The sequence below is a fragment of the Melospiza melodia genome, chromosome 3 (assembly GCF_035770615.1).
Source record: "Melospiza melodia melodia isolate bMelMel2 chromosome 3, bMelMel2.pri, whole genome shotgun sequence".
Taxonomy (NCBI): Eukaryota; Metazoa; Chordata; class Aves; order Passeriformes; family Passerellidae; genus Melospiza; species Melospiza melodia.
The window spans coordinates 72,708,616-72,736,361 of record NC_086196.1 but is presented as its reverse complement, the minus strand read 5'-3'; the positions used below and the strand labels follow the sequence as shown (position 1 = coordinate 72,736,361).

The window sequence follows — 27,746 nt, the reverse complement described above, 5'->3', positions numbered from 1 at the left end:
ACACCACCAAAAATCCATGTGGGGCTTTGCACCCCAAAAGCAATGATTACTATCACATTGGTAAAAATTGCCTTCAAGAATTCAAGGTCTTAGGGCAGAGCAAATAATTTCTCTCAGTGATTTGTCTTTATAGGTTGCTTTGCATTCGTGAGTGGTCTATGTGCATGAGGTAGAAATCTCCTCTGCATTAGCTGTTTATGGCAATTTACAATCATCACATCAGAAATAAAATAAATGGAAAAAATCAATTGAAAAAATAAATTAATTTTTCCCCATCCTGGCCTAGGCCTGGATTGCATGCCAATAGACATGGAAAGATAACAGAGCCATTTATTTCACCCATGACAAATGAGCCACAGTTACTTATGTGCGACCCTAAATCTACTTATCTGCAGCACCAAATCTCATTCAAAGTACCCAGAGGTATTACCAGCCTCCAGGTGCTTAAATGGATCATCTCCAAGCATCAATTCCATTTAAATGTACTTTTAAAGACTAGGGACTTGGATCCATAAGTGAGGGGCGTACTGAGGGAAGGGAAGCAGGATCCCCCAGTAAGCAAAGACACCGTGCTAAATGAGCACTTTGCACAAAATTCTTGAGGCTGTCCTGGCTGCTGTGTGCCTGGGTGGAGTATTGCCAAAGTTAGGAGCTCACAACAGGAGTTCCATATATGTGTGGCTCGTGTCAAGCCCTCCTGTTTCCATGGAGAAAGACAATGACTTCTGTAATCAGAAGAAGTTCTCGTTCTTAGATGAAATCTTAACTGAAACTAAGGATTACCTGCACTGTTTAGACCCTGCAGATCTTCCTTCAGCCACAAAAAGAAAATTGTTTGACTTAATCCTAGAAGTGCCTGATATTTCCCACTCACTATTCTACTGGCATTAGTAGTACCCATGATTATATGGGAGTTATCAGGTATACAAATCCTTTCAAAAACACATGAAACTACTGGAAAACTGGATATTTTTATGGAATCAAGTAGGACAGACATGCAAGATCATGCAGGAGGAGGAGAAGATATTTCCAAGTAACAGAGCATAAAAGCTTTACTTTTCACCCCTCCTTTCCCTGTTGTGGTCATTCTAGTTTTTTAAATTTTGTATATATAAGTATTTCTGAGTCAGCATTCTGCAAAGCCATGTTTTAGTAAATTAAACAGCTATTAAATATAGCACCAGAAATTAAAATAGCTACTGAGTTCCTATAAAAATGCCTCCTTAAATGACAGTTCAGGAAAACATCACTCACCTTAATGGAGAACCACTGTAATGGAGCAAGAAGCAACTTGGAAGCAGAAGCAGCGAAGACGGGAAGACGGGTTCAAGCTCCCCCTCATATTCTCTTAAGAAGAAAAACTATCTTTTCATGAGTAGCATACACACAATCCCAGCCAGGTCCACATAGATTTAGACAGGACTTGGTTCAACCTCTCCCTTCTTCTCTTGTTTTTGTGTTCAAAAAAAAGCCCTAGGAAAAAGTGTGTTTGGCAAAGGTGTATGCACATATATCTTAAGACACAGAGAGAACTATATTAATGATGGTAACTGGGTTGATTTGTGTTACAGGGGCTGGGAAAGGATCCCTACGCTCATATCTGTTTCCTGAGTCTTCACTGTAACCTACTGAAGGTTGCAATCCTATTTAACCCAGAGCTAATTCACAATACACCACAAAATGTAATGATATATTCCATTGCATGGGTACGGTAAAGGCACTGTTTAATACCCTGCCCTAATTTCAAGCTTTAAAAAAGGATGGTCAGAGAGGTGAAAGAGAGGTGTCTTTTTATGCATAAGCCAGGTCAGCCAGGGGAGGTGAAGTGCCTGTTTCTCAGCACCAGCCTGGGTTAAACTGTTCTGTTGGCTTTGATTCTTAGCCTGGATTTACACCAAGAAGTGTTTAAAGTCAGTCAAATGTCCAAACAGATTGCAAATGTGACTGAGTTTAAACAACAAAAATGTGTCTACAATATTTGTTTGTGCCCCAGAAATTCCACACATTGGGAAAAAAAAAAAAAAAAAAAAAAAAAGACAGCCTTTTACAGTCTGGATCTTGGTGGCTGATTTATTAGCTTTCCTATTTTCATCAACATATTCAAGTTGCTAAAAACCCACCCTGCTAAGCCTAATGTGTCTGGCATTCATCTCCTCAGTACCATTGGCAATAACAAGCAACAGATCCCTGATCTACAGCTGTAATACCTCTCCAGGAGTATCTGCCAGTAAAAAATAATATAAAACAAAAAGAAAAGGAAAGTATGAGCAGGATGAGCCTTCTTTTAGCTTGGGACAATTCCTTGGTCCTATTTTCCTTGGTAATCACAATAAACTGTTACACTTCCCTTTTCTTTTGGGGAGGGGGAAGAGGTTTCTGTTTTAATGAGCTCATAACCTGGCAAATAACAGAGGCTTTCCAGTTCCTGTGGGAAGTATCTGTTCTTTTTATTTCTGCAATAGTGAAATTAAGCTGTGAGCATTGGGCAAACAATTAGACATGTGTCCTATGATCACTTGCCCCAGTGAAGCTCTTATGTTCAGCGACATTTCCTTTCTACAGCTTCTTCTCCATTCCAGTCTTGGTGGAAGCACCACTTTGCTGACAATAACAAGAGGGGAAAGGGCAATTTTGGTTTGTATGCCTGTGAATGAGCAACTGAACCACCATTCACCCCATAACATTTACACTCAAAAATTTTTTTAGAGGTTTCTTAAGAGGACCAAAACCCTGACCCACAGTCAGGTCTTACAGAGGGACTGCTGCAGGCTGCTAAGGAGGGGGATGTAAAAGCAGGGTGAGTTATTAAACAACCCCTCCCTTGCACTATCCTACCTCTAACAACTTCTAAGTCTTCCCATGCCTGATGTGTTCACATCCTTGGTGCCCCTGAGTGAATTTCTGACACAAATTTGTTGTCTCCCCTTGAGTTTTGTTATCTTCTAGCATCCACTATAACCTTGGAAAGGCTTCCCCTTTTGTTGGCCTTCACCTTGGTTCCTGTTAGTTCCATTTGAAGGCCCCTTGGTTGTGCCCAGGAATGTGTGTCTGTCTCTCTGAGTCCTTTCTCATTTCTGTACTTGAGTGGTAGCACTGAAGTGTAGCTTTGGTCAGGCTCAGATGATCTTCAAGCCTTCCAGAGGCACAAATGGCACAGGAGGGTATGGCAGCTACACCATGGGAGACAAGTGAACCCTGTGCATGCTCCCCACAGGCTGTGAGCTCACAGCTGGCTGTAGAATCACATCTAAGTAAGAAAATTGCAGGCATTTGGCCTCACACACAGATGTCCTGCAAAGAGAAGAAGGAGTTCAAATCTCTGAAAGTATTATGCTGTGAGTAGTTCTGCATGCAGGTCCATTAGCAACAAACATGTTGGAGGAAGTTATTATTGCGGTAATTTTATTGACAGAGCTGGAAAATCCCTTTGTATCACTTCTCTCATTCTCTTCACCTTTTGCTTTGTTCTGCATGCACACAGTAGTACCTCTCCTAATTTGGGCTCTCCAGGCTAAGGCAAGCAATATAAGAACTGCAATGACTAAAACGGTGCAAAAGAGTTGACAACCAAAAAATCCCTCAGGAGCAATTACTTTCATACCTTTACTTAAAATAAAAATAAAAGGCAAGCATTCTTGGAAGGAAAAGTGTGAAAAAATATTTAATAGGCAACAGGAGAGCTTCATTTGTAAAATATCAAGAGCTCATCTCAGTGGAGCTTGCTGAGATCTTAACGGACATTATTGCATGGGAAAGAAAGAGTGGAAATCCATCTTAGCCATATTTGAAAGGGAGTATCAGTAACATTTACCCTCATTTCTGACTTTATCTTCATGAAAGCTACCTGCTGAGATGTGGTTAGATTCCCTTTGAGACATTTGTGTAAATATGAGTCTAAATATAAGTGATTGGAATATTCAGTGCCTTGGCATATACCTGGGAGTGTGTGTGAGGTCCTTACTGTTCCTTTAACAACATAGGAGAAGACTGGAACTAGATGGGTATAAAATTGCTCTACAAAATCAAAGATAGTTATTTGGAATAGAAGCATTTCACACAGAAAGTGCCTGGGGCATCTGGTAAACAGCCTGAAACTGGACAGCTGAACTTGGACTGCAGCACTTGGGGATAAAGTTGGTGACAATGAGTTTTTTAACAGGATTGAGAACAATTTGGATTTTTGTGTACTATGAGATCTGATGAAAAGCACCAGGAGGGAGCCAAGTGTACAATTATTGTTGTTATTAAAAGCAATATTACAACACTGATACATCTGCTGATATTATGAAAAAACCAGCAGATGGCAAAAGCCTTTCAGTGAAGGCAAAGGCAAAATAATGTGTCTGGTAGCAAGGAGGGAAGCTAATGATTATGTGCTAAATGAAACAGCCATTCAGCATGCTGGTCAGGAAAAAGCATTTGGGAGTCATTGTGGAAAAAACATGGAAACCATTAGCCCAGTTCAGAACAGCAGAAAAGGTAAAAGCAAGAGAGGCTGTGTTGCTCCTGCATAATGCTTGGTCAGGGTGCCCTATTTCTGAGCTCTCCTTGTGTTGTGGGTGTGTTCACATTGACCCCAGAAGCAGGGGTCCCATTCAGCTGGGCAAGGTCTCCCTGTGTCCAAAAGGAGAGTCCCTGCTCCAAGGCACTTAAGGGCAGAAATCTCAGAAATGCCAGAGGGGAATCCCTGGTTGTCCCACTGGGGGCACAGGGCCCTCTTGGCCATCCAGAGCCCTTCTGTCCTCCAGCATTGTGGCAAAGGCAAACCAGCCAAGGCAGCCAGCAGGATCAGGCAGAGGCCACAGCTCAGCACCTCCAGGCTCTCTGCCCACAGAGTGGGAGGGCAGGATGCTGTCTCACACCAGCCCAGCCAGGCTGAGGTCACTATTGCCATGACCTGAGCTCACACCCTCCCAGAACCACATGGAGCTGCTCTGCCCGATGGATGCTTCATTTCTGAGCCAAGCCCACTGAAAGGGGTGAGTGAAGCTCCTCTCCATATCCTCAGTGGAAAGCAGGACACAGGGCTGAAGCTGGACAGGAGGGAGGTTACAGTGAGAGAATCCAAGAGTTGATTTTAACTGTGTGATGGGGATTATCTGCACAGCATTCAAAGGGTACAAAACAGAGCTTCATTTGTTATAGGATGACACAACTGCTCCAGCTCTAGCTGCCCACAGCTTCCCCCACTTCAGCAGCAATTTCTGTCAAGCCTTTCTGACTGCCAGGGCCAGACCAAGCCATTAGCACAGAGGTAGATGATGGCTTTTGTTTGCTTTTCTCCTCATCCTTTATTTTTTTTCCTCCAAGAGGGCTCTACTGCTAAACTCTAAGAGTGCTTTGCTCATTTAAAAACAGAAAGGTCCAGTCATCATTTAGTGACTAGCTTGCAGCCAGTTTTCCCACAAAAATAAGCAAACTGGAGAAAGGAGTCAGAGCCTAATCTCCCTTTATGGGAGATTGATTGTAAAGCTGGTGGTAATGTGACAAGCTGATTTGTGGTGGCTCCTCAGAGCTTGTTTCAACTGTAAACCTCAGTCACATTTATTTATTGTATCAATACAGGTTTGTCACAACCAGCATTTATGTTCAAAATGCTGCTATCTCATGCCCTGACCAAGGAATGCAAGGCATGGGGAGGGCACAATGTGTCTGTGTGTGGGTACATGTGCATTCGTATGTCTGAAACACACTGTGCATGGCCTCTTGCCCCCAGTTATCCTCTCCCCTGCTCCAGTGTATGCTGGATCAGGACCCTGGCGTGCTGCCACATTTGGTGATGCCAAAGTTTCCATAACAGCATGAGCCTGAGGCTTCATGGCTCCTTCACAGAGACCAGGACCCCTTTTTGAGGCTTGATTTGCTCACTGTCCTCTCTTCCAGTGATAGCTGCAGCAGCTGTTTCTTCTTTCTCCATAGCATGTGGGTTGCCAGAAAGCCTGAGGGGCCCACCAGCAAATTTCCATACTTGGATCTAGGTCCGTATTTGCATCATATTTTCTTGAAACAGTAGTCACATGGTGGGTCTCTCTACCTTCTACACAAACATGATTTAATGTTTTCCTCAGCAGCGCTGAGCTCATATGCTATAACATGAAATTTTAAGGAGGATTGGCTCTTCTCTCATTAACGTAATCACTTTAGAGTAGTTGATATGTCCTGTACACAGCTTATGGTGTAGAGTTTTATGATGTATTCCTTCACCTCCATATAAGTCTAAACTGGTCATAAAAGATAGCCACTTATTGAAGAAAAATATATTAACGTTGCTGAAACTAGGACACAAAGAGATTGTCATAGCAACGAATAAATAAATGCCTTGGCACAAGTCCTACTTGTTTTGCACAGAAAAATGTAGATAAAAGGGAAAATGCTATACCCTTCCACCACCTCTTATCTTTCACTCTGACCTTTGACTCTTTCTCTCCTTCTCTCATCAGCTGTGATCAGAACCATAATATTAATAATGCTAAAAGAACTGCAAGCCTCCCGCTGGTTCCGAGGACCCCTGGATTCACTGGCTACACGTTCAGCGACTCCAGTGGCAGTCTTGGAAATGTTTTTGCCATTTTTCTCAGAGCTATTCAGCTCACTAGAAAAATTAATAATGTTGAGAAGCAGGACTGTGCTGTACCTACCTCGAGTACCAGAAAGCAACACTGAGGCAGACTCTGGTGCTGAGTAAAGCTTGTCGAGACACAAAATTAGATTGGGTTAAAAAGACTTCTGTATTTCTGGTCTCTTCTGTTTATATAGCTCGTATCAACACAGTATTTTAGTATGTAATGTCTATTTATATATTTAACAGTTGTTAAACTTCTGTGCAAAGCACTGTCTGGGTATTTTTAGTTTAAAAGTGAGTCAAAATACAGTTATATGTGTAGCATGATTTAAGGCTACCAGGGCTTTCCAGTGCAAAAGACGGAATCCAAAACTACTTTTTCAGAAATTGTGGATGTCCTTCTTCTGGAAGTATTCAAGGCCAGGTTTGATGAGGCTTTGGGCAATCTGGTCTCATGGGACGTGTCCCTGTTCATGGCAGGAAGGTTGGAACCAGGAAACCTCTCTCTCTAAGGGCTCCTTCAACCCAAACCATTTTATGATACTAACATAGACCCGCCTTGCCCATAGCCACGAGGTCCTCCCTTCATCTGAATTATGCATCCCACAAGGAGTCTTTCACTGTAGGACAGGATTATAAACACTTGCAGGGTAATTTCCATCAAGGCTACAGTAGGAACAAATTTGCCAGAGCTAGAAAAATGAATCTGTCATCACAAGATCAGTACTTGCAAGTAAAAGTGTTCAAGTTTAGCTTATGAAGCTGTTTGCCTTGGCTTCAAGTCTGTCACTTTTAATAGATATTTTGTATTTCAGAAGCATAGAAGTGAAGGAGTGTGTACTTCCATCAATATTTCAACAACCTCTGGCTTTGGAAATATCTCAAACAGCCCATCTCTGCACGTTTTGTGCTGCGCATATGTAAAAAATGGCATGATCTCTGCTATTTCAACAGGTGGCTTCTCACTGGAATGTGCTCCATGTGCTGCACAGGTCTGCACTTTCCTCCTGCAGTCGGGCACCTCCGTGAGAAAAGCAAGCTCAGCTCTCACACAATAATGTCAACAGTGCAACCCTAAAGTCAAAATTTTGAAAGAACACTGCCAAGCAAACAGATCCACACTGGAAACAAAAACCAAATACCAAATACAGGAGCTGAAAGCTGAATTCGTTTCACATGCCTGAGTAAGAACAAACTGAATCTGTCAGTCAGCAAAGGGCAGTTACAAGGAATTGTCTCTCAGGAACTCCACTCTCTGCCATGGATGAGAATGTTTTACCTCCATCAAGCATGGGATGCCTATCCATTTTCATATATCATTCCCAAGTAGTAAGAAAAAATTAAATCAATCACAAGATTCATAATAAAAAGTAAGTATGTATCACTTCATCATCACTACTGCTCTTTGATAACAGTCTCTCATTGAGGATTACAAGGATAGGGTTATTGCCCCAGATGAACCTTCTTCAGTATCCTTTTAGGCAGTTCAGATTTCACTCTTCAAGGGGCAAAACAAACCTGAAAGGAAAAAAATTGTTCCCAGAAATACTCATTAACAGCGGGTACCTCCTACCTTTTGGCAAGGCTGTTTTGAGGGGAGCAGTTCAGCCTCCTATCAGAGGCAGTCTCCAATTCATGTTTGAAGGCCTTAACTCCACCCTGGCTGAATTCAAGACAAAAACTTCAGGCACCAAATACCTCTGAATCACTTCTTGCACACAGCTGATTAGTACCAAGGCAAAAGCTTTCACTGCATTAGAGATGAGCTTAGAAAAGCCAAAGCTGAAAATAATTCAACATTCCAGTGCAACAGCAGATTAAATAATTGCTCAAGAAAATGCGTGCAAGACCCATTATTGGTACACAGGAACATTTTAGGAATATTTTAGTCAACTGCCTTTAAAAAAGACAAGTATAGATGAAAAATACCCACTTAGCATTTCTTTCCTACAAGGAGCAGCCTAGGGTTTCATTTGACTCATTTTTCTGATTACTATTCCACACCACCCTTTTTAAACAACGTCATCCAAGAAATCTTACCTGCTGTGCTTTGTGTAAACTGCCTTTAAAATACTTACATCATGCTAAAATTTCTTTTTGAAAGGTGAAAAATTTATTAACAAACTCAGTCTTTTTTTCTACCAGCAGGCTTATTGCTATCACTTTTTCTTTTTGCCCTGATTCTTTTTCTGCCTCATGATTATAGACATAGTAGAACTGGCAAAAAAAATGGGGACAAATTTAAGCCTAAGTAAACCTTGGTCATGATGCATCAGATCAGTGAAACTTGGGCCCAGAATTAAGACTTCCCCAGCAGAAAACCCTTAATTTTAATCACTGCCTTTCCTAGCACAGATCTTGACATAGCCTTCCATCAGTGCCAGCTCCCAAGCTGCTGGCATGGGTGAGCCTCACCACAGGGGCAGAGGTGCACACAAGGCACACATCTCCACAGCAGGTTTGCCTCAACCTTTACAAAGGGAAGGAGAGAGCTGTCAGTGTTTCTCAGGACCAGTCTTGGTGTGCCCAGTTTGAGCAATGGGATCTTTGTGAGGTTGCACCACTGGCTGGGTCAGTTCCCACTCAACCATGCTGTGCTACCAACCACCCCCAGTACAGGACTAAAAAGAGCAGGGGCTGTACTGAAATTTGGCCCAGGAGGGACAATGAGGGTTTAGCTGGAAGGGGCACAGTGACCAAAGGAGAGCTAGACAGCGCTCAAGGCTTCAGCAGCCCATCAGCTCCTGGCATGGAGACCACTGCACTCACACCCACCCCACCGTTCATAGGGATGGAGAGCCACCATGCTGGGATTCATGCACTGCCAGGGTCCTCTGGCCTGCATCTGCTCCAACATCAGTCAAGGGGGACCCGAAAATAGCACCTTAAAAATTTGAGTGGGAAGAAGGAAGGGGAAAATCTGATTACCTTCAAGGCAAATGGCCCTTTGGTATCACATTCCGAACCTCTGGACAGCAGCCTGCTGGTCTCTGGGGTTCAGTGTGACCCAGAGTGGGGGGTCAGTGGGTCACTGAATGGTGCATAGTGACCCTGCCAGCTGGTACATGGTCTGGAGAACAGCTCCTTTCTAATGATGGGGCAGTGGGCCAGGCCTGGAGGGCTCCAGTGACCTGGGCCAGCTTAGGAGCTCATGCATTATAGAAACACACTAAATGAATAAGTGGAGCCAGGATCATTAACCACTGCTCCTGTAGGAAATTTATGCAATGAAAAAGTCATCAGCCCTACCTTTTTTTATCCATTCCTCTCATTCCTCAACTTGAATTTCTTTCCATGCTGTGCTTTCCCACTCCTCAACCCCCTGCCTTCAAATGTCTGTTTCCTTCAGAGCTGCAACATTTGCCACAAGCAAGGAAGAAAAAGCTGATAAAAGATGATACACAACTCCCACTATTCCACAGTTTTCTCTAGGCAGATTTAGAAAGGTCCCGAAAGCAAAGAGAAATTTAATCAGCAGGTAGGAAGACAGATGCGAAGTGAAATTCAAGATGCTGAAAAGCTACTTTTCTCCAGAGTTCCTGCTCTCCCCTCTGTCCGGAAGACAGGAAAGGGCAGACTGTTCATGACAGAGGAGAGAAAACTTCAGGGGGTCTTTAGGGGGAACTCAATCAAAGAAATTATTTTCCCACAGACCAGAGCTGAACAAACCTTAATGGCTTTTTCCTGATTGAAGAATAAACCGACTAATAATTTATGACTTGAAGCATATAAACAACCTTCCAAATGTTTTCCAGTTCTGTGCATACTGATGCTCATGTCTTTTCTGTTTGGGTTTGGTTCTCACCAGCTAATTTTGCTAATGGGCTAAATATACCTCATGAAGCTACATCTTAAAAAAAAAAATTAAAATGTCGAATTAAAAACAAGGGTCGGCATAATGTTATATGTGTGTGCACAGAGAAGCACATGTATTAGAGATAAAGCATAAGCACATCGGGGGCTGGAGGGAGGGTGTTTGCTCACAAGGGCCCCTGTGCAGGTCGCTGGTGAGGGGACAGTCCTGCTCGGCGTGAGCTGTGACAGAGCAGAGGGGCTGACGGAGCGCACACGGCATCGCTGCCGGGACATCCTGCTCGCCCGACTTCTGCCCATGATCGGCTCCGGATCGCTTTGTTTGTTTGAATTAAAGCCGACGTTTTAGCAACAATAAAGGGAAGGCGAAATAATTCACCGGGCCGGTGAGTGTGACCCCTGGGATTACGGGCTGCCTCTCAGAAACTGAGCCCCATGGCACCTTGGTGCATATACACCTCCGGTTTGGGTGGACGGGATAAATTGTAACATGAGATGGCAATATTAGCATCTTCCCTTGGCTTTCCCTCACGAGTAGAACTGCAGAGGGAACACTGCTCAAGCATTTCCTTTATGCTCGTAAGTAAATCATGAAACATCAGGGAACGAGACGGGTTTATGGCTTTCCAGTAAAATGCAATACAACTCGCAGACACTGAGTGATTTCACAGTTACCTTCCCAAGGGCGGCAAACAGAACAACAACAAGGGGGGGAAACCTCAACACCGTTTGCTTCTTGCTGTTGAAGGCTGACAATGAGGTTGCAGGAGAAAATAACAATTGTGACTTCCGAGCCTACTGCCTATGGACAGAAATACTAGCGGTAACGAAGCCACGGGACACTTTAAGCAATTTATTAGAGGATTGGGCTCAAAAGACTGAGCGCCGCCCCCAAAAATTAAAAAAAAAATAAATTATGCATTCACTGCTGTTTCAAAGTTAGGGACGTAGCTGGGGTTCTGATTTTCGTGATGCCCTTGGCAGCCCCTGCCCGTCCCGTGTGCTGCTGCCGTGTTTTGTGGAAGAATTGAACTGTTTTCCCCTAAGCGTCCGTGCCCTCGGCGGGGGCGGGCAGGGGAGGTGCAGACCCCGGGGACAGCGAAGCCACCCCGGGCAGGTCTCTGCCTTGTCCCGGCCGCCTGATGCCGGCCCTCCCCAATATCATCCCTCTTCCCGGCGGAGACTTCAATGCCCCTTACACCTCTGAGGCTGCAAAGAAGACGGTCGGAATACAATAAAATACAAAAATTCGCCTCTTTTCTCGCACCATCTCCACCCGGGTCTGTGGGAAGAGGGGGGAAATGAAGCATCCTTCCACCATCATCCACTTTAAAATGGGAGTGGGCTCCCCCGCTCTCTCCCCTCGGGCCGCGCCCGGGCCATGACTGCCGCGGGTCCCGCTGCAAACGCCGCTCTGAGGCGCCTTTCCCTCTTTCCCGGCTCAGCATCCCCAGTGCTCCCTGTTTGCAGGTTTGGGAGAGGTTCCCGACGCCTTCAACAAGGGAGAAGAGAGAGGGAGAGACCGAAGGGGAGTCCTGAAGGTCAGCGGGCGCTCTCCTCTGGGCTGGCAGCCCGGTGCCATCTCCGAGCCCGGCTCCTGTCGGAGAGCATCGCGCTTTCCGTCTGCCTCCCGCCCGCTCCAACCTTCACGCTAAACAAGTTCACAGTTTACACACAGTAAAACGTCGATATTGCTCTTAATGGTTGCGGGGAACGGGGTCTTCGCAGGGATCCTCATAAAACCCCTTTATTTAGTTTCGAGCATTTTCTTGTAATCAATAAAAGTTGTCTGTTATCTCCCGGTGCATTTAGCGGGGAAGTTTATTGCCTGCCGGGCGGATTAAGGGCGAGACAGGAGTGTACCATACATGGAAGGGACTCCCGAGTCCCTAGATCCGAGCCTCGGATTCATAAAACATAACCATCCATTACGGTGCCGATATCTGGAGCCAGCAAACATACACACGCCATAAATTGTGGCCGGCGGGGTGCGGGTCGGGGGCTCCGCCCGCCCGCATTCCTGCCCGCCCGGGGGGGCCCGGGGGTCCCGGCCCATCCATCACCGCCGTTATGACTCTGCGATGCGGCAAATGGGTTGTGTAAAGAGGCGGCGTTTGACAAGGTGGCATGGTTATCCTGTCCAAATGATGCATAATATTAGTATTAGGGCTTAGATCATCGCATGCTTTTAAAATCATCACCGCTAACTAGGGCTGGTGGGGGGGTGGGGAGGTGGGGAGGTTCCTGGGGGCTGCAGGGGGCAAAAGTTTCCATGTAGATAATGATTATAGGTGGTGGGATTTACGGGGAGGGATGCGCGCACAAATAAACACGTCTGCTGCAGCGGAGAGCGGAGTCCGGTCCCGCCGGGGCCGCCCCTCAGGCCCGCTCCGCCCCGGGGTTTGCGGGCCGAGGGATGGCGGGGTCCGAGCAATCCATCCGCAGCTCCGGAGGGGCGTCAGGACCTTTCCCACCGCCACCCCACCCGGACAGCATTCCCAAAGTTTTGAAAATGAAGCAGAGAACTCCTCCTCCTCACCCACCGCGGTTTCCTCGCCACGGCCGCGGGCACAGGCGCTGGTGGGTGCGGGCGGGAGGGAACTCTGCGGGATGGGGAAGGCGCCACTTGAGGCAGGCGATCCCCATTAAGGTTTGTCCTTGAAAATACAAGGCTGTGAAGCGAACGGTATTAAGCATTGTATTTAGTTCTAGAGAGCTGAAGAATTGCAGTAAAAGGGGAAGCCGTACAGAGCCAAGCCGGAGCCAGAACTAAGCTCCACATCCTCCCGGTTACACCACTGGTAAAAACACCATCTCCCGAGCCGTGCTGAAGGGCTGTAGCCATAAGAAGGGGCTGTTTTATCAGCTGCAGTCTAACCCCTTTTCTCCTCATCAACAGCCCATTTTTGTAGACTAAGCTCACGCTACTTCACCAAGTCATCTTATAGATGTCCTGAGCACCTCTGTTAGGATCCAGACAGATCTCGTTATGGCCAGGAATTAAACATGCCTGTAATCTAGGAACTTTTGCCGAAAAGGTATTTTAAAGACGTTGATACCTCGCACAGTCTAGTCATTTACACAGACAGGTATTTGCAATGAGCTGCTTTTACATATAAATATGCGTGTATGTGTGGCCATGTCCATACTCCAATACCTACGTACGGATTTCTGTATGAATGCGCTGAAAAAGAGAATTCTGACGTACTTCTACCGCCGTTAAAATAATTATGATAATAGAAAAGCGCAAATGGATTGCTTGCAAAACACAGGCTGTAATTCCCTCGAGTTATTTTTCATCTGCAACTACATGTTTTATTTATGCGGTGTCAGAGGACAATGACAAGGCTTAGGGCCAGGTCTTGGGCTCGTCCATGGAAGCGTGGAGCGCTCTAGCGACGCGGGCCAGCTTGGGAGCTCATGCGTTTTAGACTCGTACTGGGTGGTTTTCAGGGGGACGGACCGGCTCCACGCCGCATCCCATCCTGCTTCCTCTGGCTTTCCATGGCTACGTTCGGGCACGGGCTCGGGAGTCAGATGGAGCTGGGCGGGTCTGTCCCGGCCCCGCACGGGTCACAGCCCTTTGTAGCTCGGCTTAAATGGACCAAGGCCTGGCGGGCTCCGGGTTAGGGGCTGGCGGGGCCGGAGTGCCTCTTCATTTCGAATCGGTTCTGACCCTTTGCCTCGGGGCCGGCACCAGGGCGCAGCCCGCGAAGAGTTTCAGCAAATCCCGGTGACGACGGTGCTTTGAGGAGGATAAAATCCCTGCTCGGCGTGATTTATCAGCCGTGTCTGACCCCTGAATACTTGACTTACACGGCTGGTGACACATTACCGGGGAAATGAGGCTGGAGTGATTTGTGTGCGTGTGTTTGTGAAAGCGTGTCACTTCCCCACCCACCCCTTTCTTGGGCTGCTGGGCAAGAAACCCTCCAACCTCTGCGTTCTCTCCACCATCCCCATCCTTTCGTCACCCCCACTCTGCCATGCATGTGGCAGACCGAGCGGACAGGGCTGGTCCCGAGCCTGTTTTCGTGGCCGAGGAAAGGAGCTGGTCATCGCGACAGGGAGGGAAGTACGGGCGATGGCACGAAGGCCGGCAGAGATGGCCTAGGACCAGGCATAACTGGAAGGCTGTGATGGCTAGAAACCTTTGATTTGGGGTTTGCCCGGAGAACGGGGGTGGAGGAGGGCGACCCGGGTTTTTTAAGGCAAGCAGAAATTTGATTATAGCGTACGGCAGAGCTCTGTGATTTGCGGTGAGCGGATTTCATTAGCTACGGCCGTTCGAGTCTCGGAAAAGCTGCTCGGAGCCGCGGGGCCGGGAATGGAGCTGACCCCGAGGGCGGGTGACGAGAGGGGCTCGGTGGTGGCGCCGCTTCTCGGGCCGGGGAGAGCGCCGCGGCTCCGGGCTGAGCGGGAGCGGGGCTGGCACGGCCGGACGCTGCCCGTGCCGCTCTCCTTTCCCCGGGATCGGCCCCGTGCCCGCTTTCCCCGCTGCCCGGCGGACAGGGAGAGCCCCGGCCCCGTGCTTGCTTTCTGCAGGGGGGTGTGGGTCACAGGGCTCCTTTCGCCCCACCTGCACCCATTGTCACCTGCATCCATGTCACCTGCACCCATTGTCACCTGCACTCATTGTCACCTGCACCCATTGTCACCTGCACCCATTGTCACCTGCCGCAGCCGGCCCCGAGGCGAGAGGAGCGGGTTTGGCTCTGCTCGTTTTGGGGCTCAGCTGCGGCGTTTCCGTGTCTGCTGAGGATGACGATGGTGGGTGGTGATGGTGGAAGCAGCAGCGGGCAGGAGGTGCCCGGAGCGGCCGCGCAGCCCAGCCCGGCCCGTCGGGGGCTCTCGGGGCTGCCTGGCGGCCGCCGGCGCTACGGCGGGATCGGCTCTGATTGCCGTCAACGAATGTCACCGGCAGAAGGAAAAACAAAAGCTGCTTCCAAAGATCGCGGAGCAGAATTTGGCAAGTCTCCTAAAGACACCAATTAGCAAAGGCTAAACCCATTAATGAAGTGGCGGCTCTCTGGTTTCAGCCAGGTGGTGCAGATCAGGGCGCCTGTATCTGCAGCAGAGCCCCGCTTCCCTCCAGCCGGGACCTCACAGCAAACCTCCACATCAATAATGCGCTTAATGGACCTCATTAGGGCTGGGGCCGCGAGTCCCGGCCTGGGAGCGGCGGGGCTGAGGGGAGCAGGAGAGCAGGACGGACCCGACTCCCTCCAGGGCCGATGGACGGCGGGGCCGCCGCTCCCTGCGCAGTCCTGAGCTCTGCACGAACTGAGTTTATCGGCGGTTCTTTCCGAGATAAGCGGGACCTTGGTATCGCCTCACCGCGCTCACCAACCCACAAGCCACACACCCTCCCTTATAACCAAAGCCACCTCGGCCCGCCGAGCCACGAGCATCCGCCGCGGCCGGGCGGGCTGTGCTCCCGCAGCGCGCCCCCGAGCCGGGACTGCGATAGGGGAGAGGAAGGGGCTTCTCAAATGGATTTAAAACGAAAAGCTCCCGGACCACACCTCTGTAAAAAGCGATCGGGGGAATGGGACGAAATATTTCCGCTTCAGCTGGGGAAAAACATAAAAAAGGGGGCGGGGGGGGGGGGGGGGGATGAAAACCGAAGTAGTATAAACCTAGTCGAGGTGAGGCAGCATATTTAGCTAATGGACGTGGACTATGAAAAGAGACCTCATATTTCTCTCCGAGGAGTCTCTCCAGGTCCGCAACCGAGAATACACACAGAAAACGTTGTGCTTGAATTATAGCTGAGGCTTTGCTTTATTTGAATTCACTGGTGTTTATTTAAGAAAGTGAATAAAGGTTTTGTGTAAACAGCCATTATTTCTGATGAGCGCTCAACAGCAATAAGAAGGGGGTGGTTTTTTTAGTCGAGATTGTGGCAAAAGTTGACATTTTGGAGATTGCAGTTTGTCTTGCCGACGCCAGGCAGTCCCGAGGCATGAACTGCAGGGAAAGCTGTGTGTGCCTGCGAGTGTGAAACGGCAATGCCGAGCGAACTGGGGTCTGAAAACAATTATTTTTTAAGACATCAGCTTAAGCCCGACATTAAAATAAAATAAAAATATTTTCCTAAGGAGCGGGGCCGGTCTCGCTCTGCTAACGAGGGAGGCGAACTCAGGTTTCGCTGCCGCGGCTCCGCGCCCGCGGGGCTCTGGGGGAGCAGCGCCGAGGCGGGGGCACCGCGGCGGACCCCGAGGCCGCTTCCTCACCCGGCCCTTCTGCACCGTGCATCTCTTAATTAAAACATTGCTTCTGTTTTGTTGTGTTATTGTTTTGGGTGTTTTTCTTCTAATGTGGCTGTTATTTGTGAGGTTGACTCAGGTCTCTGGAGATGGGCCGTCTCTTGTAAGAAATCGGGCGAAGAGAAAAATGTCTCGTTGGGCTTCCTAACACAGCGCTGGGGAAAGGTGGGGTTATCGGTAAGCTGCTTCCCGGGAGGAAGGCTGGCCGGACCTGGCTCTGATCGCCCGGCTGCGCATCTCTGCGAGTGTGGATGCCCCCAAACAGGGCTGGGATACCGGAGCGGCACGGCGAGGCCTCCCGCTTCTGTATTAATCCGATTTCCCATACATGCCAGGCAGGAGGAGGCAGGAAAACCTCCGTGCGGTAGCGTGCATCGCTCCCGCTTCTTGGTCTCTGCTGCGACTTTTCATTTTAAATCAGCGCGAAAAATTTCTGCGGGGCGTGCGGGCGGGGCAGTGAAGAGACGAGGAGAGTTGGTGCGGTGAGTCTGCCCCGGCCGGTGCCGCGGGGACCCGGGCAGCGCCGGGGAAGCTCCCGCGGCCCCTCCGTGGGGACCCCGGCCCCCCTCGCTTTGCCCCGGCCGCGCTGCGGCGGGCAGGGGGTGCGGTGCCCGAGGGGTGCCCGGCACAGACACGGAAAGATTCACAGCGGATCTAGGGGAGCCGAAGAGACCGCCACGGAAGCTGCGGCCCCGATTGAAACACCGTCAGGGATTTTCGTGTCGGCAGTAAAACAGTGCTGTCGGGTGTCTCTAGTTCAGAGACAACCAGCATCAAAAGCCTTTCGTGTTACCTGGCCTTAGCAAGCAAACAAAGGAGAGGCTCCTCCAAGCTGTCTTTGGCCTGTTCTGGGAGCGGGGTGTTGCATTGCACTACGGACATGTCCCCTTCGCCAGCCGGCGGCGTTGGAGCTGCCTGCGGTCACGACACTGTCCCTGCTTTTTCCTGCAGAAATAGAGCAGTAACTGCAGCCCCGCGGGACGGGGAAAACTTCCTTCCCTGAAGAGACGGCGCGAACCCCTCCACGGGCTCATCTTTTCCCAAACTCGTTTTCGTGGCTTTGCTGTACCTGCACGAGCACAGCCGGGGCAAACTGGAGAGAGGTGTAATTAATTTTTGCTTTAGCCGGGGGAGAGGAAGAAACCCATCCGCCCGCTCCGCCGCTTGGCCCCTTGACCCGAACAGCCCCCGAGGTGCACGGAGCACAAAAAGAGGGCGCAGGACGAAGGATTTTTGTCCCATCTCTTCCATTCCGACCTGAGTGTCTTTACCCAAAGCTCGAGTCCCAACAGCATTATTTCCCCCTCTCTGTCCTTTTTTTTTTTTTTTGTTTCTTTTCTGTGTTATCTTAAAATGATGCCATAAAGGCATTGCCTCGCTCTCTCCCTCACTCCAGGCTCCCGTTGCTCCCGTTATTTGGGGAGGCCGAGGTGGAGAAAGCCTGGGCCCGCGCAGCCAGCCCCGAGTTGGAGGAGATTCCTTCAACCCAAGGGAAGAGAAACGCTTTCCCGACACGCTTTTCCTTTCTCATCTGACAAGAGCCACTCCAAAACCCTCTCTCCTGCACGGGCCAGTCTTCAGGAAGCAAACTCAAGAGGCAAACAAATTCCTGCGGTTCCGTGAGCAGCACCACGGTGGTTTGTCAGAGGAGAAACAGTCGTGTTTCACTGGGCATCTGTCCCGCGGCTTCCCTTGCATTTTGGGGAGTTCCAACATCACGGCAAATCCCGCGCTGAGGGGTGCAGCCACTTTCTGGGGCTGAAAGCGAACTGCAGGGCCCACACCGCGCTCCCATTAGCCGTGAAACCCCCTCGATTCCTCCCTGGCAAGATTTTAAAGGCAGAACATTAAATTACAAAGCCCTTCCAGGTAATTTCTTCCCCAGTCCCGCTTCTCTGTCCCAGGACGGGTCGTTCAGGGACGGCGCCCCGGGAGGGCTGCCTCCTGCGGGCATCCAGGAATGCACCAGAACTTTGTGCGCGCCCCCCCCGGGGATCACCCTGCCTATGATGGCTCTGACGGAGCCTCTGCCCTCTCGGTTACACGTTTTTTACCTATTCACCCGTCCCTTCTTCGTCCCGCAAGATTTCTCTCGGCCTGCTGTATGCCCCGGCTTCATCTCCCCAGGGCTCCTAGTGAGGGAATTCTGTGCGGGTTTCCCTTTCCTCGTGGCTCTGCTAACAAGGGTGGTCCCCGAGGAGAGTGTCCTTCCCTGAAACTCCCCCGGCCCCGAAGGACATTCTGAGCAGCAGCGGGCAAAGGACAGACGTGCACCCGCCTCCATATCATAGTAGGACACCGGCATTTTCCGGGTCTTTCACTTTATTCCTCTGTCTCCTCTTTCTAGCCATGTCCCAGGTTCAGCGCCCATCGTCCGAGCTCGTGGGGCCGAGGGAGGGCGGCTGGGCCGCTCCTGCCCTTCCCCTGCCTCGGTGAGCAGCCTCCGGGCCCTCGCAGATTTCTGTGCCGAGGCAAAATCTCTGTTCCCAGGGGGCGGCTCACCGCCGCGGCTCTCGCTCTAATCCGTGCTGCTTGGCAAGGGAGGAGGGGGAAGCAGAACGCCTCAGAAGCGGCCCCCGTCCTCCCTCGTGGCCCGGGAGGAACGGAGCACGGAGTAGCGCGGCGCTTTGTATTTTTCCGAGGGCGAAGCTGACTCTGCACACGAGCGGAGCCGCCGGATCCCGGCCCGGACCCCGGGGCAGTCCCGGGGCCGCCCGCACCGGGAGGGTCCCAGCCCCAGCGGCACAGGGCGAGAATGGGCCGTGTGTCCGTCCGCCCAGCCCGGGGCTCACCCTGCCCCGCGTCACCGCGCACTGCGCCTCCGTGACGTCACTTCGCGGCCCCGGAGCGGCACTGTGACGTCACGGGGGCTGGCGGAGAAGCGCGCGGCGAACCGGAGGGACCGCAAAGCGCGGCAAAGCGAAACAAACCGCGCACGTCGGGTCCCTCCCGCTCCCTAAAGCGCCCCGCCGGCTCCCGAGAGCGGCGCCGGGAGCGGCGCTGGGTCGGACGGCGCAGCCCTGCCCGGCACCCGCAACCAAAATCCGCCGCACACGGCGCCGGCACGTGCGGGGCTGCGAATGCCACTGGTGACTTTCGCACCGGGGGCACAACTTTGCGTCATCAAACCCAGTCCTTGTCACTGCTTTCATTAGGAAAAAAAAAATTAAAATAAAAAAAGAAAGAATAAGAAAAGGCTGCCTGGGGAGGCTCCGAGGCGAGGAGAGGCAGCTGCTGCCTTCGAGCGGGGTGAAAGAAGCTGGGGCAGCCACGCCAGCCCTCGCCCCTGGTCAAAAGACTGACGTGGCTACAAACCATAGCAAACATTTTATTTACAGGAATTATATATATATATATATATATATATATATATATATATATATATTGTCAGTGCAGTATTTCTTGGCCGGATTATTCGAAGCAACAAGTTGCAACAAATGAGGACGTTGGCAAAATACTTCACATTGTAAATTGGTTGGGGGGTGGGGTGGGGGGAAAAGGTGGGTATTTCTGAGAGCGTTCTCGCAATCCCTTGCTCGGATTTTCCTTGGAGAGAACGAGAGGAGGGAAACGGAGAATTAGATTGGTTTTTTTTAAATGGGAAAAAAAGGGAAAATCCCCCGATCTCCTGCGAGTAGCTCTGAGGGAACGGCGGCCGCCTTATGCTCTGCCGCCCCGGGGCTGGGGCTCCCCGCTCCGCTTGCATCCTCGCCCCGGCCAGGGCGCTGGCCGCAGGCGGGACCGGGCTGGGGCCGGGGACGGGACCGGGACCGGGACCGGGACTGAGCCGGCCTTGCCGCGCTCCCGGGGCGGGGAGAGGGACATAAATTAGCGCACAGGTCCCGGGCCGCCCCGACTATAGACCGCCCCGCGGCTCGGGGCTGGCGGGCGGCGGGGAAGGCAGGCCGGCGCTGCCGGAGGACTTGCCCAGCCCGGCGGCCGGCAGGCTCCGGTCGGCGCCCTCAGTCCTTTCCGTGTCGCTGGGGGCCATGTCGAGGGACTCAGCGTCGCTGCTGTCGCTGTCGCCGTCGGAGCGGCTGGGGCTGCGCTCGGGCTCCCCGGGGGCGGCGGGCGCTGCTATGCCGGCTCGCTGGGCCGCCGGCTCCGGCTCCGGCGGCGGCTCCTTGTCCTTCTGGGCCTGCGCTTCCTTGGAGTGCCGCCACTTCATCCGCCGGTTCTGGAACCACACCTTCACCTGCGGCCGCGCCGCCCTTAGACGGGCGGCCCGGCCCCACCGCGCCCCGCACCGCGCCCGGCCCCGACCCCTTCCACCGGGACCGGCCCCGACCCCTTCCACCGGGACCGGCAACGCGGGGAGAGGAGGAGGCGCCGTCCTCCCCTCCCGCTGCCCGCATCCTTACGCGACTAAAGGGCTTTTTTTGGTTGTTTCCTCCTTCTAATTTGTGTATTTAAATACCGCGCACACCCCTCCTCATGTTTGTTTGTTTGTTTGTTTGGATGGGGTTTTTTTCCTCTCTCCTTCTACTTCTTCTTCCAGGAAACCAAATCTTGCTCAAGAAACCACAGCATTATACAATTCTGTGCGCTGCGGGCCTCAATAGTGGAATCATTACAGAGTGGCGTGTAATGCTTCCGTTTGAAAAGCGTTTTCACTTCCTCAGAACGAAGGATTTCACAACGCAAGGAAAGATTTAGAACAAAAAAATATATAACAAAAAAAAGGATATTAAGAATAGTGTTTTCGCTTCTACTTCCTTTGCCCTAAACTGCCTCCTACAGCACTCCAGTGAAGCGCACACTGATGGCCTGCCCTGGCCCTGCTCATCTCTCCGCCTGGCCTGCTCCTCAGGGGCCAAAGCAAAGGCGAAAATTCCGCGCTGGATCGCGGTACGCCACGGAACCTGGGCGCAAGAGATGCTCGGGGCAAGGTGCAGCTCCTCAGACAGACTCCCCACTCATGATAAAGAAAGAGAAATCACTTTGAAACTTCACTATCCTCTGGTATTCATCTAAACTGGAAGTAAGGTTTGAAATAGAAACGAAGCCGTTCTTACTTGAGCATCTGTCAGCCCCAGCATCGCCGCCAGTTGCTTCCTGTCCGGTTTGGTGACATACTTCTGGATTTCGAACCGTTTTTCTAAACCTTTCCTCTGCAGGTTGGAAAAAACAGCCCTGGACCAGGAACGTTTCCTCTTGTACGTCTGGGGCAGCGTGTCCTTGGTTAGAACTGCGTACGGACCTGGGGAGGGGAAGAGAAAAGTGGGGGAAGAGAGGGGGAGGCGGCGTTATTAATATCGCAGCCTGAGAGGAAGCCTTAAATCGATCTGAATAAGAGTTGCAGTGCGATGCGCAGAAGGGCCCGGGCCAGCGTGGCCCTGCCTGCCCGGCGGGTCCGTGTCCTGTCAGCTTGTGCTGCCTCGGGCGCGGGTGGAACTGCACGGAGCTCGAACTTCTTCCTCTCCCACCTCCCCGCTTCTTCTCTCTCGGCCCAGGTTATCACTCCTGTACTCCATGGGATGGTCTTCTAGATCAGGCCCTAGGCTGCTCTTCCTCCCCCCCAGGCAGCCCGGCTTTCGCCCAAAATCTGAACCTCGCTACACACACCCGGCCTTGCAGAATTGCCTGGCGGGTCCCTCCGGGAGAAAGGGGCTGCTCCGGGACGGAGGGCCCTGCGCCACGGGAGGGTAGAGGAGGGACGAGATGTACCTGGAAAAGTGTCTTGAAACTGATGCTGCACTGAGCTCCTTGGGTTTGTGTTTAAGGGACCCAGGATAGCAGAGGCCTCGTTAATAGGGTCTAGAGACGCGAAGAACTGGCCGGCGGAAGGCTGCAAGTTGGGGAGATGAACCCCAGTTTGGCGGCTTGTAGTTAATAAGGAGGTCAGATCTGCGAGCACAGGAACAAGGAGAGCGCTGTTACACCGCGGTCGAGACCGACAACCCGGCACGACTCGGAGCGAGTGCCCGGTCGGAGGGGCTCGGGGGCCACCAAGCAGCCATCTCCCGCCCCCAGGGGCTCTCCTCGGAGAGGCGACCCTGCCCCGGCAGTGAGACATCCTCCGACATATTTACTCCCTAGGTCAGGATGTTTACAGGCCGCGAGGGGAGATGGATTGAAGCGAGACAATCACACGGGCTGTGTCCTAGGAGGCAGAAATCCCCGGCCGTTCCGGGAAGTGCGGAGCGCTCCGCTCGCTACTTTGACGCTATCGCCGCTCCTCTCCCCGGGCCGCCAGCCCTGCGCCCCGTCTCTGCCGTGCGGAGGCCGGAACGGGGGGGGGGGGGTGGGGGTGTCTCACTGAGAGCTGTTAGAAACTTTGATTTATATTTTTTTTAAAAATAATTCTTTTCTCGCCTAGATCGAAAAGTGTTCAAATCGCGGGTGTAGTCGCTAATCACAGTACAAGTAACAGAGCATCGAGAGCGTTAGCAGGGAAAGCGGATAAAGCAATTTCTCTACCTCTCAACGTGTTGCCTTCCTTGACTTTGGGGTCAAACTCCGCCGATAAAATGCGGTCGATGCCGAATTTCAGGTCCTTGCTGGCGGGCGCCGGCGCCGAGCCGTGCGTGTGGCCGCCGGGCAGCCGGGCGGGGGCCGGGGCGCCTCCGCCGCCCGCCGCCGCCGCCGCGGGGCCCCGGTGCTGCGGGGGGCGGTGGTGGTGGGAGTGGTAGGCGCTGGAGAGCGGCGAGAGGCGCGGCGGGAACGCGGCGGGGGCGTCGGGGGCCACGACGGGCGTGGGCCGGAGCGGCGAGGCCGCGGTGTGGAAGGGCCCGCCGTGGTGCACGGCTCCCAGCGCGGCCGGCATCCCGGTGCCGGGCCCTCCGGGCAGGCTGTCGGCGGCTCCGGCCGCCGCCTCGCCGCCGGCGTGGAGGATGTCGGCGATGCAGAAGGACGGCTTCTTGGCCGCCGCGGCGTCCAGAGGGAAGCAGCCGCCGGCCGCCGGCCCCGATGCAGAGCAGTACGCCGCTGACCACAAGCTGAAGTTGGAGGCGTAGAAAGGAGCCAGCCCGGCCGTGTACATCCTGCCCGAGGAGGGGACGCGCCGCTGCGCAGCTCAGCTCCCGGGGGCGCGCCGCGGAGCTGCCCGCGGCCCCAGGCGCATGGGGAGGGATGGCGGGGCGAGAGGCGGCTGGTGGAGCCCTTCTCGGAGGGGCAAGGAGAGAGAGTCAACCGCCAAAAAATGACGAAAAGAAAAAATTAACCCCGAAAATTAAAAAGAAGTCCCCAGAACCCACGGCCGGACGAAGAAAGCGAGCGGGCGAGAAGCGGAGCGGCGCAAACAAAACAAACCCAAAGCAAACCCCTTTCCTCGCACTGGGGGAAGAAAAAAACATCCACCCCTCCGCAAAACTTTCTCTGGCAGCGAGCGGCCCTCGCTCCCTCCCCACGCCCAATCCGCGACCCGCGGGCCGGGCAGCGCCGCCCGCCGACACGCCCACGCCGGGCCGGGGCTGCCTTCGCCGCCGCGCCCACAGCGCCCGCTGCGCGCCCCGGGGCCGCGATCGGAGCTGTCTGCCCCACAGAGTAAACCCCAACACACGCCTATAGCCCCTTAAATTGCGCTCTCGACTTTGAAAAACCACTTTTCCCCTTCCCCCCCAAAAATACAGCGCAAGGTCGCCCCTCTTGCTGCCACCGCGACTTGCAAACGTTTGAAAGAAACGCGCGGGGAAATTCTTGGCCATTGGAAGCAGGTCTGTTCTCTTGGAAACGATTCTCAAGGAAATATGTTTTCTTCCCGGATAAATGAGCCTGGGATAGTCTGGAAGAGAAGGACTCCATGCCGATGCATGCAATATATGTATTTATGAGAGCTCCCAGATATTCTGGGCCCAGGACACCTTGGATCCTGCATTAGTAGCGATTAATTACCTAGTGTTATTTTGACGACAATGTAATTTTAGGATAGATTTTTGTCAGGCTCTCCCTCCCGGTGGCTGCATCTGTTTGCAGACCAATTAGACCTTAAAATTACTTAATAATTTCTCAGACATTTGACGTCAGAACTATCCCCATTTTTTCTAGTACACCAGAATCACATGCTATATCCACTGCAATGATTTAGGCACAAATCTATGAAAGCATCTTTAGCGCTTTTTTTTCCCTCCTCTCTAACATCACATTTTTCCCGACCTGACTCTGAAAATCAACTATTTCTTTATTTTTAGTTTTCCTATAAGTAAAGCAGTCGCTGTCGTTTTGAGCAGCCTGCCGGGTCAGACGATTGTAAGTTTGCTTTAATTTTGTTTCAGAAATATAATATTATTTTTTCCAAAGCGTTTCCCAAATTCTGACGGTTTTGGGGGAACCGCCAGAAAGGCGAACTATTTTTCCTTCGCCAGGTATGGGGATGTAGCTTCTGTGGGAATATTGAAACCACCTGCGAGCGAGAGTGAACACGTTCCTTAGCTATAACCGCGTTCCATAACGGATGAAGGTGAGCTTGGCTCCCCGGGAAAAGCCAGGCACCTCTTCGCTTTGGTTTGGTTCTTGTTAACGAGACAAAACCGAAAAAATGAAGATGGGCTCTCTTGCCAAGATGTGTCCGAAACCCGAAGGAGGCGAAAGAAAACGTTGATTATGTCTCAAGTTTTCCTGCCCCGACATCGGAAAGCCCTTTTTCCTTGCATCTCTCCCCCATTCTCCCTCACGGCAGCTGACCCCAGCACTATCCTCTCGTTCTCAAAGCGAATCGAACGACTCCGGTTCCACTCACGTTCCCTCCGCCGGGCAGAGCCGCCCCGCCAGCCCCCCCGAGGGACAGGCAACGAAGAGTGCTGCATCCCGGCCGCAAACCGCCCCGTTAAATTATTGCTGCAATTAGCACTGCTACCCCGGGGCGTGGGACCAGCCCGTGGCTGCTCACCCGGCAGTCAAGGCAAAGGAGAAAAAAAAAAACAAAAACAAAAACCAAAACGCGGTGGCTTTGTTGTTGTTGTTGGGGTTTTTTGTTTTGTTTTTGTTTGTTTGTTTGTTTGTTCTTTTAGCAGCTGATTTCAAAGCTCCTCTGGCCTCGCTGCCGTGCAGGGCCCGCGGGATGAGCAGTACCGGGAGACGGGCCCGTTTGCCGCTCCGGTGCCGCCGGAGGCCAGGATGCCGCTGTCATCCCGCGAGCGCTGAAACAACTCAAAAGGAAAAGCTGAACGCACTAAAGCCCTTCACCGCCGCGCTGCGCCCCAGGAGGGCGAGGGAACCGCGGGGCAGGTGCTTTCCCGGGCTCGGCTGCGCTGCGCACCCGCGCATCCTCCGCGGCCGAAACCAGGAGCACCTGCCTCGCCCCCGGCCTCTCCATCTCCCTGGGACAAGGGTGCCCCTTCTCCCCAAAGGCCTCCGCGGGCCTCCCTGCCTGCCCGGGGACCGCAGGGCTGCCGGGGGAGGCAGCGGCCCCTCCTCTCCGCGCAAGGAGGGAGAAGGCTGCAGGAAACCCGGGGCTCGCTGCAGTCCAGGTCATCTCCTGTTTTTTGAGAGGTTCCAACTCGGACTAAATGAGCGGATGTGCCTGCGAGATTTGTCCCAAAATAGAAGCGGCTTTAGTATTTTAGGATACAGCAGAAATCCTTATTTCTTCCGGAGAAAAACTTCATAATGAGCGCGAGCACTTCCCTTTTCAATATTTGTGCAACTTTATCTCGACCAGCAAGTTGCTTTGGTGACGCAAATCCGCCCTTGTGTATTGCAACTACAAAAATAAATGCAAGGAAATCAATTCCCTTCTAGCAATGAAAACATAAATATACAGCTGCGACTTTCCCCTTTAATCTTGTTTTCCGAGGGACTCGAGAAGGAGGCGAATGAACTGCGCGGCAGAAGCGATGCTGCTTTTTTTTTTTTTTTTTTTTTTTTGAATAGAGTCTCGGAGGACGTTTTTTCTTCTTCCTCGAGGCCGACAAAGGAGGTGGAAAAAAATTATTCGAGTTCTTTATAGGGGAAAATGGAAGGACTAGGCGCAAGGCTCTGCAGCTCCCCCGTCCCTACTCGAGGGCACGGAACCGGGAGCATCCCGGAAGGGCCGGGGGCTGCCAGCGGCAAAGGACGGACAGACCTCGCAGCCCTTTCGGCCAAATGCCTGCCCCGTCCAGCTCCCCGGCCGGCTGCGGGCAGGTCGGTCCCACGGATCCCGCCGGGATGCTGGCAGCCCGAGCCCCGGCCGCCTCTCCCGAGCCCCGAGCGGTGCCCGAGCCCGACGCAGCCTCTTCACCCCACTGGGGCTCCCCGTCACCGCGGGCAGCGCTCGGCGGCCCAGCCGCGGGGAATGGGAGCCGGGTTTGCCCCTCCGAGCCGGGCCAGGGTGCTGGCAGAGCGGCCTCCATCCCTCCTTCTCCGCCGCCCGCGGCTTGAGCCTTGCCTGTTGGATTTTAGGCTTCTGTATATGCTCTGATTATTCCTATGTTTGTATCTAGAAACGTATATGTGCGAGATAAACAAAACAAATTTAGAAGTTAAAACACCATTATATCTCTCTGGAAGATTACTTGTAAAAATAAATATTTAATCCTCACGGGAAGCCCTGCAGGAGGAAGGTTCGCTCGGGCGGCGTTGGCGGAACCTCGGCACCCCTGTCCCAGGCGGCCGGGCGAGCCGCCCCCCACCCCACCCCCAAAGCCCGTGCTCTGTCGCCACCTGCCGAGTCCCTGGGACGGGGCTTCCCCACCCTTCCCAAACCTCCCATTTCCAAACAATCCGCTCTGGGGATGCGAGAGCAGCGGGCGAACGCGTTTGGGGAGCCCCTCCCGCCGGAGCCGCCCCGGGCTGGGGCTGCAGGGTGGGACGGGGCGCAGTGCGGGAGCCGGGGTTTCCGGGCACTGCCGCCCCTGCTGCTCCCGCACCGCCGCGGAGTGCGGAGGGCGCTGCAGCAGGGCCGTCCCCTGACCGCGGGCCGAGACCCCCGGCCGGGATCCGCCGCTGGAAGCGGCCGGTGGGGCTGGAGGGACTTCCCCAGCTGAGCACAGCTCGTTATCTGAGAGGCCCAAAAGCAGCGCGGGCAGGAACTGCCCAGAACAGCAAGCGAACCCAGACACTGAGCTGGTCAAACCCTTGGCGTTTCCTTTCCATTGTTTCACGCGTTATTTAGTTGAATACCTGTGTCAGTAAGTCACGACTAATGTTATGTCATCTGCTGAGCAGCCGTGGAAGGCGTCGGA

At 52.4% G+C, this 27,746-nt stretch overlaps 1 protein-coding gene across 1 annotated transcript; it reads right to left on the bottom strand.

The window, feature by feature from the left end:
• Positions 1 to 19,998: 19,998 nt before the first annotated feature.
• HLX (H2.0 like homeobox) lies at positions 19,999 to 23,980 on the bottom strand. Its single transcript, XM_063152248.1, has 4 exons — positions 23,065 to 23,980; positions 22,312 to 22,491; positions 21,660 to 21,844; positions 19,999 to 20,839 (listed from the first exon to the last, which is right to left on the bottom strand). Exons 1-4 carry the CDS (start codon positions 23,624 to 23,626, stop codon positions 20,501 to 20,503), a joined length of 1,266 nt encoding a protein of 421 aa, XP_063008318.1. The 5' UTR covers positions 23,627 to 23,980; the 3' UTR covers positions 19,999 to 20,500.
• Between the last annotated feature and the right edge of the window lie 3,766 nt (positions 23,981 to 27,746).